Below are 14,605 nucleotides of genomic sequence, written 5' to 3'. Positions count from 1 at the left end.
GGGCAGGGCCATCCCATGGGACTGGGGAAAAACTGACACAAAGTACCCATTTAGCAAGTTCGCTTTTTCCGGGGCGTCAGTTGTCAGTTGCCCCATCTGGTTTAGCAGGGGTCCAATGTTGCCCTTGCTTTTCCTCCAGCTCCCCACATATCTAAAAAAGGACTTTTTATTTTCCTTGATACTTGTAGCTAGCTGGAGTTCCATCGCAGCCCTGGCTTTCCTGGTTTGCTCTCTGCAGGTCCAGACCAGAGCAGAGTATTCCTCCTTGGTGGCAGTTCCAGTCCTCCATACTTTGTAGGTCGTCCTCTTAAGACACAGGAGGTCTGCCAGTTCCCTGGAGAGCCAAGGGGGCTGCTGTGCCCTTTTGCTGCCTTTCCTCTGAGACAGGATGGACTTTGCTCCCTTGAGGAGCAACCGCTCATCCTGAACTCCCCTCACCATTGGGTTGTGGCCTTTTAGGGCCTCTCTGACAAGCCTCCTTAGCTTGTCAAAGTCAGCTTTCCTGAAGTCGAGGACTTCTGTATCACTGACTGACTTGCCAGCCTTATGGCAGATGGTGAAGGTGATGAGCTCATGGTCACTGTCACCCAGCTTCCCTTCGATCATCAGACTCAAAGCAAAAGACTCTTAGGATAGAAATAGATGTCTTGGAATAAAATGGATCAGCTCTGCTGCAGTGTGTCATGGTACAACTGATCTGCTTCACTGGGCAAAATACATCTCCCCTTGCCCCACCCATTGCTACTGTGGGACAAGGTGCAATATTTTCCCCTGGGGCTAGAGGGGCCTGGTCCTGTGAACCCCAGGAATTCCTGTGTAGGATCAGGCCCCTCAAGTCCTGAGATGACCTGCCCAGTTTTTCCCACTTACCCAGACCTGCCTTGGAGATCCCAAGGGTGGGTCTGGGTGAGGAAAGTCTTTCAAAGACCCACTTACAAAGAAGCACCCCAGGGAATCCTGGGGCTCTTCTCAATAAGTAGGGAAAGTTGGAGTTCTCTGCTTATGGTGACATACTCTGGGATTTCCAGGGGCATATCTTTATAATCAGAGAAAACTTGTATGGGCATTGGTGTGGAGGGGTGGAATGACTGGTGATTTGTGCCTCCATGCCCTTAGTGTCTCTGGAAACTTGTTTGGGTAAGCAGGGAACTGGGGCTTTTCCCACCTACCCAGACCTGCCACTGGATTTTCCGAGGCAGGTCTGGGTAAGCAGGGAAAACCCACTTTCTCCACTTACATCCACTTTAGAGATTCTGGGGAAGCAGGTCCTGGTGTGGAGGCACAGGATATTGTAAATTCCTCAAGTTCCATTCCAGGATCCATATGGGCTCTGCCCAGTTCTGGAGATGTGCCCCTGGCAGGGCATGCCTCCCTAAGTAGGGAACCTTGACATTCCCCATCTATGGAGAGGTATCCTAGGATTCGCAGGGCTGCCTGTCTGTAAGTGGGGAAAGCCGGGCAGGTGCTCTCAGGGTTTGAGGGGCCCTTAAGCCCCCAGAGCACGTGCCAGGGTAGGTGGAGAGTGTGGGTAGCTCAGGCTGTCTGCACTCTCCTACCCCAGACCTAATAGATATCTACTGCAATGAAACAGCAGGATTTATGACTTCCTTTTGAAAGCCCACTGATTTTTTTTCCCCTCTCATGTGGCACAACAAAATTTAGAGATGACTATTTGCTCACCATTTGTGCTGCCATAATTTTTTTATGGCAACACAAATAGGATGTTAAGCGACATCTCTTTCTACCCTTAGTTGCTTAGAAGCATGTTGGTTGGCTGATAAACAATTATGTGACCTCTCCAAGTGGGCTGAATGACCTCTCATTGCATCAGTTGCAACACCACTCAGCATAAGCAGCAGAGTAGAGTTGCAATGGCTTGCATGTTCCATGCAAAATCAGAGAGAGAGAAGTAGTATTTTGTTTTACAGCAGAAGGAAAGATGGATGGATGGGCAGAGAGACATATGATGGAAAGACGGATGGATGGGCAGAGAGACATTTGTTTTCTTTATTACATGTCTGTTTTGTGTTGCAAGTAGCATCTCTTTGTTTCTGCCTATGAAAAATATATTTGCCCCTCAAAGTTTTAAACGCCATACGTTCATGCACTTGACATGTGAGCAGGCACTCTGAGCTAATTACACCAACATGAAATGTGCAGGGCTGAGCAGCGAGGTGCCAAGAATGTTATGGAAAACAGCCAAGTGTTTTTGTTGACATTGCTGAAATAGAACTTCATTTAGCAGTTCCTCCTCTAAGCCAAAGGGGAGTGAGAAGTAGGGAACAAAAGGGGATGGGGTGGGGAGAAGGAAGGAATAGCAACAAAAGCTAATAACAAAAATGTTGCCTTTTACCAGGTCAGTCACAATATTTGTGCAGTTGAGAACATCTTGTAATCTGCAAGTGTGAACGATGTATAGACAGAAAGTGTCTTAATCCTGCATTATCTGCTCACATTCTTTAGTAACTTTGAAGCAATGCTGTTCCACAGATTAGATTTTCTAGAATACTTTCTTTCTTAACCCTCCACTACTCCTCCACTTCCTTGCTGAAAAGTATAAATAAAATAGGTTCTCACTCACACGGTAATAATGTGTGTTCCACTAACTTTAGTGACTCTCAAAGCAGTCTTACTCGATGGTCCACAGGCCTCAAATGGGCCCTCTAGTCAATACCTGTGGCCTCTGGGACCATTACTTGTATGATGAAGTGAACCACATAAAGAAACCCTCTGCTATTTTAATAGTTTTTGTTGTCCCTATTTGATGTAAGTTGACAATAAGCTGAGCCAGCAGTGTGGCATTGTTGCCAAGAAGGCTAATGGCATACTGGGCTGCACTGGTAGGTGTGTTGCCAGTAGGTCAAAGGAGGGGATTAATTCCCTCTATTCAGTACTGGTGAAGCCACATCTGGAGTACTGTGTTCAGTTTTGGGCTCCCCGCTACAGAAAGGATGTGGACAAATTGGAGACAGACCAGCAGAGGGCAACAAAAATGGTTCTGGGGCTGAGGCATATGACTTCTGACAAGAGGCTGAGGGAACTGGGCTTATTTAGTTTGCAGAAGAGAAGACTGAGGAGGGATTTAATAGCAGCCTTTAACTACCTAAAGGGTGGGTCCAAAAGAGGATGGAGCCAAACTGTTCTCAGTGGTGCCAGAGGATAGAACAAGGAGCAATGGTCTCAAGTTGCCGCAAGGGAAGTTTAAGTTAGGTATTAGGAAGAATTTTCTCACTAGGAGGGTAGTAAAACACCGGAACAGGTTACTTAGAGAGGTGATGGAAGCACCATCCTTGGAGGTTTTTAAGACCCGACTAGAAAAAGCTTTGGCTGGGGTGATTTAGTTGGGGATGATCCTGCTTTGAGCAGGGGTTTGGACTAGATGACCTCCTGAGGTCCCTTCCAACCCTATTTTTCTATGATTCTGTGTAGTCAGACAATAGTTTCAGGAGTAATTATATAACATGCACTACTTTTTAGCAGAGAAATGGAAAGTAAATATTGGCCTGTTTGCTGTGGAGATTGTTAGTGAAAGGTTTGGTCTACGTGATGTTTGAAGTGATGCATCAATTCCAGCCAAGTCATGAACAACTTGAGAAGTTCTCCACTAGAAAAACTTATGCTAGATGAAGCCCTAGTCCAGTATTTATCCCATCTTCCTGGTGTCACATGGAGTTGGTGGAAGAGACCCTGATATTTGTAGATATTCCTCATTACTGTTGTAACATTTTAAAGGTGAAGCTGGTTCAAATATCGTTTTGAATTGAGCATTTCTATGATTCACATCCCCTGAATTCCATAGACTTCACTAGACTTGTATTAGGTGTGAATTATGGTAGAATATGGCATAAGCCATGTGAGAAGCTATTCTTTCATAACAAGGCCCTCAGGGAGTAGAGCAACGATTGTGCAACCCTCTCTGTAAGCCTAGCCTTGTGATTTAAGGTGTATGTGTATTTTTTGTTAGAACAATTTCAGAATGCACTTAAACTTAGTGGCTGGCCCATCAATGCCATTTAGAGCCATTCTAATGATTTTATTGGGCATTGAACTGGGCCCATAGTGTTGAAATGGTCTGGGTTGAATACTTGAGCTAGTATTCCACTCATAAAATATTCATAAAATAAGCATGGGTAAATTCTCATGGAAGTTTTTTGAAAATGGCCATTGTTGTTTACATATAGATACCACCTGAGAGACTTCCATTTGCTCATGCCTACTGAAATAATGGCAGCCATTACATTTGCCTGTTGCAGTCTTGGGGACAATTAATTTCTTAGAAAGGGAGAGCTCTGCAAACTGTTATGAAGCATTCTATTCATTCACAAACTTTCCATCAGGCCAGCCAACTTTGTGTAGCATAGCACTGCATCTGTAAGCACCTTTGACCACAATTTTAACCATGTCACCTCAGTCAAGTGGCTCACATTCCTAATGTTGTGCATGTATGTATGTGCTTTGTGGATTGGGGCCTTGGTAAACAATAAGTGCCAAGAGTCCACTATTTTTCTTTGTTTGGAATGAAGAAGAGAAATAGCTACATTTTAAATTTGTTCTCCCAACAATTATTAAATATGCATGGAATGCAAAGATTTTTGCCAGAAACCTGTTTAAAATTTAAGCCAGTCAGGGGCAGATCTAGAAATGGCACAGTGTGCACCCCTATCCCCTTTCCAGAATGCAGTTTGATGGCTCCAGACACCTGGGTGCACTGTGGAGTCTGCACCATGCTGCAGTAGTGGCAACCAGTAACATTTTTTATGTTCCCAAGCAGGTAAAAGTCCCTTCCCCACTTATCTCCTTTTGGCACCCTGTCCCTTCCACTCTGGGCTCAGTGGCACTTTCCCTCCCCTCCCATTTCCTCCCCCTCACCACCTGTATCTCTGCACACAGGAAGGGTAGACCTGCTCACTGCCACTGTCCCTGAGCTGCTTCTGCTCTGCCAGATCCAGCCGGAGCTGTGGGAGCTGGACTTAGCTGCGGACAGTGGCAGCAGCGGCATGCAGGTGGGTTCCCCCTCCCTGTCTGGTCCTCTTTGGGTGTTTCCAGCCAGCCCAGGAATAGGGGCACAGTTGGAAAATCTAGCCATTGCTGCTGTCCCAGGTTTAGTCTGTCTCCCTGTGCAACCACTCCCTGCAGCCCTGACTGAAGCAGAGGGGTTGTGGCTGGGACAGTGGCAGCAGTAGGGAGGTCTCTTCTTCCTGTGCCCAGAGGCATAGGTACAGGGGGAATGGGAAGGGAGGGGCAGTGCCATTGAGTGTGAAGGAGAACAGAGTGGGTGCTAGGGACAGGTGTGGAGAGGAGATTCTTACCTGATTTGTGGACTTAACAAAAATCCCTGGCTGCAGCTTTCACAGTGTGAAACTAATCCATTTTTTGTAGTTAACTTTGAGCTATGCTCATTCCTGCAACATGTCATGAAGTTGCACCAGGGATGAATCTGGTTCTTGTTAATGGATCCATGTGGGAGACTAATTATAGTTCCAGGTAGTGGATGAATTTAGATGTTTGGGTCTAAATTGTCAAGTGATTCTGGGTGCTACAATTTTGAGTTTCATCTTGGGCAAACCTTGAAGACACCTGGTTTTCCAGAAGGTTTAGAAAACTCGTACTTTAGTAGTCAAGGCTCTTTAAAGTGTCTCACATCGAACATGTAGAAACAGAGTTCAGCTGCTCCCAAAGTCAGAAGTCACTTTCTAAGAGGTTGAGTCATGGTTTTGTCTTTTGCTTTTCCCAGAGCAAGACCATTTATCTTGTTCCATTATCCTGTAGGTTATGATGTCCTGAGTTATACCATGGAAACTAATGACAAGTGGCATGGGAGAAAAGTACTTCAAGCAATTGAGGAGAATGCCACTGAAATTCCAGAGGATGATGAGCATCAGTACATCAAGAACTGCACTGAACCAGGTAGGAACAAACTGTTTCCCCTCCTCTTGAGGTCACTCCTACATAAATAATGGTCTAGCTACATATGCTCTGTACTACTGCTGCCAAAAGACTTTGGTTGCAAAATACGCCCATTTGTTTAGATGCATAAAATGTTTGTATCACATAGTCAGTATGTGAAAGATTAATGGTGCAACCTTTCAAGGGGAAGGATGCTCAGCTACAGAACAAGCCAGTTGTTTGAGGAATGCTAGTAGCTGAATCTTAAGGATCGGTGCAAAGAGCTGAGCACTGAGACTGTAAACAGGATGTTTTGCATGTTTGTTTCATAAATGTGTAGCTCAATCCTTAGTAAAAAGTTCAGGTAACCATGATGATTACCAGCAGGATTACTGGCTGGAAACCTGGTATGTAGTTTTATGCTTAAAAAAAATCTAAAATTGATTTTCAGGGAACGATTTGACTAAGATGAAGTTCCACTCTTTGAAGGTGCCTTTTATCATGTTGTTTGTTTGCTTATTCTAAAAACCTCTGTCTGTATATATAGGGTTATTTCCTTTTACTTTTCTTGAAAAAAATTACTCGCAGCTCTTCACAAAATTCTCCTTGAGTCTAAAAAAAAGTCAAAGTAGGGACTGTCTGTCATTTGTGTTCACTTGAACATGTTTGATGTTTTCTGTATGGAGATGGAAACCATGGTAATAAATCACTAATGGTGGGAAGGCATAAGATGCTCAAATCTTCTTCCATTAAAAAATTGATGTTGCCCCTCAAAGTTATGAAACAGCTAAGCCATTTTATATGCATCATAGGGCTATATTAGTTACCCAGTTAAGGAAAAGTTCTATTAAATATAGTTCATTTTGTAGCTTTGCATGTGTGTGTGTGTTCCCTTGGTACCTAAATAATGTTTTCACAACAGTTAGATAATAATGATTTATTTTCAAGAACAAAATTATTACAAAAGTTCTTATTCTATTCTTTCTATAATTATCCTCCCATACAAAGCAGTACTTTCCTTACAAACTCTACCACTGCTCACATAATCTCTTATTTCCATTCCTTCTGAGTGTTGACATTTGTTTTCTTGTAATCATAAACTACTCCCTCTACCTTCATAAATAAAATTGTCTGTTAGAAAGGTACTGTGTCTGTTGGTTTTGAGGGGAGGGGAGGAGGGAAGGACAGGCGAGAACAATAATTACCTGACTTAACTGTGCCATTTCGAGGCAATAAAGGAGAGCTGTGACTATGAGTTGTCACGAATTTACTATGGAATAAGTTGTTTTATGGTAATTATGAAATTAGTGTCACCATCATATGTAGATTTAAGATCAGAAGTTACCTACTTACGTTTCTGCCCTCTGAGACATTCCAATGAAGTGAATGGAACTAGATACAGAATGTGAACGTAAAAGTGCAACTTTATATCTTTGCAGGAGAAAAGTCAGAAATGTTATGCCTGAACCTTATAAACACTATGAGAATTCTCTGTTGATTTCTGTGAGCTTTGGTTAAGGCCCAAAATATTTCAAATTGTGATGTTTATATGAAACCAATTAACTGAGAATTGGTTTCTGGATCCTATGACTGGAATGGAGACAGCTAAATGCCATAGCCATTCTTTAACATATCTGGTCACTTTTAACAAGAAAACTTTTACCCGACCAAATCTACTTAGATTATAAGGAAGTAGTTTGGCAAGCTCCTTGAAAGATTATTTTATTTATTATAGAGTTTTGTATAGTCTCTATCAGGATAGCTATCTGGGTGTATTCATATGGTTTTATAAAAGCTACTAGCATTAAGTCCTATACAATGTACATATAACAGAAGTAATACTGTAACTAGCACATCCTAGGAATCAACTAAATTATTTTACCTTCACTCTAAATTTTAATATTTCAAGCTGCCTTTCTTTTAAGGGACAGCTGTGAATTTGAAATCAAGCTAATTTAAAAAAACAATAGTAGTAGTATCGGGTATTAAACTACTGTAGTTCTGTCTGCCAATTTTTGTGGTATTATATTTTCATTTCATATGTTGTTGGCTGGCTGGAGAAACTTCATCAAAATCATAATCCAAGCTATGCTATTCCATTGACATTCAAATGCTTCACAAAATTAAGTCAGTTTTGTCTGGATTTAGCTTCGGAAGAAAGCTCTGATGACACTGAAATATTCTAATTTCATATCTTTATATTTTGATTTTTCATGTTATAATGACAAAGTTTCAAAATTTATTTTGAATTATGTTACAGAATAGAATACAAAATATAAAAATCAAACTGAAATAATTTGATCAACTAAAAAACAACTTCTTAGAATATTCCTTTGCAAAGATTTTTTAAAAAATTGTTCGCTTGTGCTTTAGTTTGAAATTAAGCCAAATTTTAAAGTCTAAAAACCTTCATAAGCCAGAGATGAATGAAAGATGCACTTCTGTTTGTTTTGGTTTTCTCTCTTGCTGCTACTTTAATTATGACAGAACTAGAGAAACAGGAAAACTGACTTGGGTCCCAATTTTGTAACTGCATCTATGTGGCTGCAATGCACCCTCAAATTCATCCCACTGCAGGATTGTGGTCTAATATGTAGCTTCATTCACACGGTTTTACTTACCTGAGTAAAGTTAAGGCAGTGCATAGGTATTTGCAGGATTTGGGCTAAATTAACTGAAGGGAAAGCAGTGAAGCATGGATCCGCATTTTGAGGATTGATGTAAATGCACTGAGGAAACATGGAGGTAACTTTCCCTGATTTACATGTAGTACTGGGGGGAGGGATTAATGTATTTTGGGGGGTTTATTTAATTTTTTGTTTAGTTTTAGTGATTTTAGGAATTAGTCACCATAGCAAAGTACTCCTAAAGGAAGTATTAAATGATGACACAGTAACAATGGTACTTTAGGGGCATGTGCAGATGCTCCCACTGGGAAGAAAATGCAGACACAACATTTCAGACAAAAGTACAGTATATTTTTAAAATGGAAGTCTCTCTAAGTAATAGAAATCTGCCTGTCTTTTTTGTAGACGCTGCTCAAAGAACTAAAAATGTTTTGTTTTGTTTCTTCTTTAAGGATGCTTCACAAACTTTGATTAAACTTCTTTGTTGGAGCTGGTTTCAAAACAAGTCTTCTGAAAGAACAGTATTTTTTCTCCATCAAGAGATGCTGATTTGATGGAACTGACATGTTCCTTAGGAACATGTCAGTTCTGTTAAAATGCTTTGCCTTGTGTCCTGAGCTCTGGCCAGCCTGACTTTTGCCATCCCTGTCTACCTAGCGAGCTGCTTTCTAAACTCATGGCTCTTTGGAAAGTCAGGTAACACAAGGAGGCAGCTGGTTCCCTTGCTCGCTGGGTGACTGTCTCTTGGGGGTGCTCAGCTCCTCAGGTCTTCAGCTGCTGTGGGAGGCATCTGCTGGGGCAGTCATGGAACTGGGTGTCTGAGCATCTGCCTAACTCTCGTGTGCAGATTCGTATGCCCAGGAGGTTGAATGGCCAACCATAAACCAACAACTTCTGCAGTGGTTGTTCAATACCTGAGATTTTTCAAAATTTTCCTCTCTGGTTTTCTTTTTTTTTTTTTAAATTGACTTTTTCAATCCCAGTTTGGGGTTCCCCTCCTGGCAAAACCAACATTTTCCACAGGAGGGAAGTGCTGTTTTCTAGCCTGTTCTCCCCTTTGGAAAGAACTTCATTTTAACAAAGCTTCCAGTGGCAATTCTCTCTCTTAAATACAGGATTGTTGAGGGGGTGCAATTTCATTTACTTTGTTGTCAGCAATGGTTATGCTGCATTATCCATTTAAACTCCTGTAATGATATTGGTTAAACAGTTAACTGATAACACATGCCTAGTACCTGCATGCTGCGACTAATCCTCCCTCCCCTCCTCTCTCCCTTCCAAGTCAGTGACACTTTGCAGGGAGAGGGAGGTAGAGGCAGAGCCACATGCTGTGACTAGCCACCTTTCTGGAGCACTGTGCTGCTCCCCTTCCCCGCCGGACTGTCTGGTGCTAAAAGTTAACTGTAATGCATTAACATTATAAGTATACAGGTTTCCCTTGCTTTTTGCTGTACGTGTGTTTCTGGTGCGTAACTTGAATTCACATAAAGGGAACCCACTTTACAGTGTAACAAATAGGGATACATTCCAAGACCTGGTTGTACTGACCCCCAGACCCATTTCTACCACTTTTACAAGACAATGTTGGTACTCACAAACAGCAGACAGCACACACAAGCACAGGGCACTATCATAATGGGGATGGCAGCTACAGAAACCCGTGTTGCAGACAATGAGCGAGGAGCACAGGTCCACACAGGAGACTATATTTTGGTGTGCGTCACTTGTACAACGCACCGCACAAAGCAGCAGACTGCGGGCTTCCACCACCCTGATCGCGTAAGAGTGAATTTACCTTGCATATAACAAATTTTTGGTATAAAAAGGGTCATCGCATAGGAGTAAATTTGCACATACAGAACCTGCATAAAGCAAGGGAAACCTGTACTTACCATTTAACCTTTCTTGTTACTTTGAAGATAATGGGAATCCTTCCATTGGCTTCAGTGGGTTTGGGATCATCTCCTTTGTCATGTGTAACTTTGAGTCCCGGACTGAAGGTGGAAACATGGATAAATATAATGGTCAAAAAGGATACATTCACAGGAACATATCTTTCTGTGCAGTCATACTCAAAGGGCTTGCCTACGCGGGAGATGCTCAAGTAAGTTAAGGCAGTTCAGCTAAAAGTGTGAAGTCAGTTTGTCTGATGTGAGGCCCATGGAGTAGGTACTGTTATTCAAGAGTATAGAGGCCTTAGCTCAACTGTCCTTAATACTCCTCAACATTCGTACAGGGTACAGTGCCCTTTAAATAATAGAGAGAGTCGTTAGCCATGTTCATCTGAAATGAGGCAGAAGTTGGGGTAAATTTGCAATTTACAGATTAACTAAATCAGAGGTCTGTGTGCATGGGATAAATTTTCATGAGCTCTAGTTCACTTTGTCAGATGCTATGAGAGCACATGACTTCAGAACTTTAGCTGAATTGCTTTCCCTTTCCTGAGTATCCCAGTGAAAGCATTTTCTTTCTTCTTTAGTTATAAACACTTTTCATCATAAGCTGAATTTGCCTGATAAGTGGGTTAGCAATTTCTGGAGACTTGTTTTTTAAGAATGTCAGTTTTTGTTTGTTTAAAGCATTAATGGAGGGAAAAATTGCACTGGAACTTCTCAAGATGCTGACCTGCTATAATAAAACCTGTTTTGCTAGAGTTGGCTTTTCTTAGTTAGCTGGCACTGGAAATTGTAAACATTTTAATTTTACATGCAAATTTATAATTTCTCTTAGCACTGTGTATATTTTCAGGCCCATTTGACAGCACAATGTTGCATCTTCCAACTCTTGGGGTTTATTTTGTATAGTTTACAGAGTGTACTCGCTAATAGTACCAGTTAAAGTATTTTATTAAATAAGATGCCCGAATATTGTGGCTTAATTTACTTTTTTTTTAATGCTCTTTAAATACTTTCTGGGGATACAGAGCTAAATTTTAAGCCCAGCTACTCTGGTGGTAGCATTTCCCAATTCATTGCAGTTGCATGTATAGGTATAACAGTGACCAGAATCTGTTTTATATATTTCATTCCATCATATTTGTAGGCACAGTCTATGGTATTATTATTTCCACTCTGTAAAACCATTACTTGTTGTATTGGGATTAAAATTAAAGCTAGGTGAAAATTTTCCAAATAGTTTATTCAGAGAAAGATGCAGTTTGAGGCCAGTTAAAGTAAAAAGAATAATTCTCACATTTTTTAAATTAAATGTTTTTTTGTTCTGAAATAGCTTGTTTTGAAATTAGCTTGATTTTTTGTTCTTTTAAAGGATAAGTCGTACCAAAATATTTAATTTAGTATTTGGTTCAGGAGTGAAGGAAACAAAATAATTTTTCCAGGTTTGAATATGGTCAGGAAAAAAATGGAAGATTTTTGATTGTACAGTACTGACCCCCAAAGAAAGTTTCTCCACCTTTTTCAGTTTAGCTAATGAGTCGCCAAATTAGTAGGTCACACAGCTATGTCATAGAATTATAAAAAAAACCCCCAAAAAAAACAGGGTTGGAAGGGACCTCAGGAGGTCATCTAGTCCAGCTGTCTAAGGCAGGATCCTCTGTCTCTAAAGTATCTCATGCAAGCGTCTAGCCTGCAGACACTGGTGTATAGAGAGTTATAATTGGTCTAAAGCCAATTGAAATCAAGGAAAAACTTCTGTTGACATAGGAGTGCTGGATCATGTGTGAACTCCCAGTACTCCAAAGAAACATTATCTTGGGGTAAGCCAGAATTGGGTTGCAAAAGTCATAAAACCAAATGGTATTCCAGAACTTCCCTCTCCACTTTATCAGCAGCAAGTTTGAGGCATTGCATGGGCAATATTAGCTTTTGATTTTTACTGGGGCATAATGTGAAGAAAGGGTTTCCCCGACTCCTCCATTCTAAACCATGGTTGGAAATGATCATGAGCAAGCACCTTGACAAAAAGATAATCAACCTTAACACACACCACAGCTTTTAAGAACATCTGCAACTTAAATAGGCTGTGAATCTAAAATTAGAGGGGATATTGACTGTTAATTTGAAGGGAAGTTTTTCCAATTATTTTTTTGAACAGCAAGCTGATGCATGGAAATGTTTTGAAAGGAGGCCAGTTACCCGTCTCTCTCATCCCCCACAGTCTCTGCAAATTGCTCACACATGTACCCAAAAGCTTCTAGGGCTAATCTTTTGACAGTGGGACTAACAGCAAAAACAAGATAAATAAATAACATCATATCTGTTGAATTATTGTAGTACAGCAACAAAGTGACATTTCTCAGAGTAGGGAGTTTGTGCAGAGAAGATAGCCCAGGAAAACTGCTAGATAGCAACTTACTAATTAACAGTGGCCCACAAGAGAGCATTGCAGAGAACAGAAGGGCATAGCTAGGCAGGGATTTTATACTCCAGACTAATGAATAATTTTAAAGCATCTTCTCAAGCATACAAGTGAAAGAGAATGAGGATATGTGCTTCAAACAATTCAACAGCACTTAAGATCTTCACTTTTCCTGAAGGTTTTTTTTAAAATCTTGGCGCTCACACTCAGCCTGGCTCTTCTTTGACAGCACCAGGGGTCCGCAGTCTGTTGTGGATCCACAAAACAGGAGTTTGCTACTAGTGTGACAGGGGGCCATCTCAGGGCCTGGTCTCAATGTCGGCCCACCCACCTGTCTACCCTGGCTTGTCTGCCATGACTTGATGAATAAATAACTGGTGTAAAATGTGGGTCATTGCCCATGCCTTGATGCCAAGGGCGTTATACATGGCTCCAACCTTTCCTATACTGTGTCCCATGTTTCAAAGATGGCGTCATAAGTTGGTAATAGCTCCAGCCTGTAGCAGGGCCAAACTCTGCCCCTTGCTGGGCTCCTAGCATTCTACCCTAACACTCTGCCCTTCACAGAGCCTCAAATACACTGCCTACTTCTGGGCCTCATTCATACTGCCCCTCATTAGGCTACACTTAACCGGCCCTATTCCTTCAGGCTTTCCTACTTGCACTCTGGCCAGTCCACACACAGCCCTTCAGGCTGCCCTGACACAGACCCTACTCTACATGACCACTGGCCTTATGCCTCACACTGGGCTGAACTCAACCACTAGCCCCTCATTGGGCCACTCTCAAGTTCACACTCTTATGGGGGTTGGCCCATGTGCTGCCCTTCAGGTCGCCCCTCCAAACCTACTCAGCATAGCCCCAGTGTAGCCTTCAGGTTGTCCCTGCAACCCTACTCTACACCCCTCATGCACAGTCCTTCAGGCTGCCACCACACACCATACTCTGTGTGGGCCTCCACACACTTCTGCCCTCTCACTGGGGCTGCTCTGTCTCTCTCTGGCCAATCTCTGGGGCCTCTGAGGTCTTACACCCCATGGGGCTCAGGTGTCTGTGGACATGCCTGGCCCCCGTGCCTGGCCCTACATCTAGGTAGCCCACCATGATGTGGGGGCTGGGGCTATAAAGCACCCTACTTGCCTTTCACTAGGGAGGCAACTGGTGTGGCATTTCCTGGGGACCAACCCACCACAACATCCATCCCTAGCAGGGTGTAGTTTTCAGTCATTCCCCAGGACCAGGAGCCTCCTGCCATTCCCATTGCTCCTGCCCTTACCTCCAAGGATGGTTCAGGAATAGCAGCTTCAGCCAGGCAGTGTTTCCTCTCTGGCTGCTAGCAGCAAACTGCTAGCTCAGCCCTGAGGGCCTGGGCTTATTATGGAGGCTGTTCAGCCCCCTCCGCCAAGCATGAGGCCCTCCTGCAGTCATGTGACTGCCTCATCAGGGCTGGCCACACTTGCCAGCTGTCCTGATACCTGCTTCCGCCATTAAAGTTGCAGGCCCCAAAGGTGCTCTGCCACAACTAGAATGATTTGTGGACAGGAATATCTGCCTCATAGGAGCCAGTTAAGGAACCTGATATGTCTAGTTTCTCCAAGACGGGGAATGTGACTCTTGGAGTTGGAGAAATTAGATTAGAAGGATTCTTGAGGTCACCTGATGCATCCTTCTACCCCAAGGCTGGAATAACTCTACCCAACCCAGACATGGCAGTTGTTTTTCTGATGTGATTTTAAAAGCTTCTAAGGATGGTGATATCACAACCTCCCTAGGAA

At 42.5% G+C, this 14,605-nt stretch overlaps 1 protein-coding gene across 5 annotated transcripts in view; it reads left to right on the top strand.

Moving 5' to 3' along the window:
- Positions 1–14,605, top strand: part of SLC24A3 (solute carrier family 24 member 3) — a 537,093-nt gene that overhangs the window by 38,315 nt on the left and 484,173 nt on the right. For all 5 annotated transcript variants that reach the window (XR_002097013.1, XM_019516134.1, XM_019516133.1 and 2 more), the window contains exon 2: positions 5,770–5,907. Coding sequence is in view for 4 of the 5 variants with exons in the window: in XM_019516134.1 (XP_019371679.1) it covers positions 5,793–5,907 (115 nt within the window). In the remaining variant the exon portion in view is untranslated. The remainder of the gene's footprint in view (positions 1–5,769; positions 5,908–14,605) is intronic.

This window comes from Gavialis gangeticus, unplaced genomic scaffold (genome assembly GCF_001723915.1).
Source record: "Gavialis gangeticus isolate Ggan-Ray unplaced genomic scaffold, GavGan_comp1, whole genome shotgun sequence".
Taxonomy (NCBI): domain Eukaryota; kingdom Metazoa; phylum Chordata; order Crocodylia; family Gavialidae; genus Gavialis; species Gavialis gangeticus.
The sequence above is the reverse complement of the archived record's forward strand: the minus strand, read 5'-3'. Positions and strand labels throughout refer to the sequence as shown.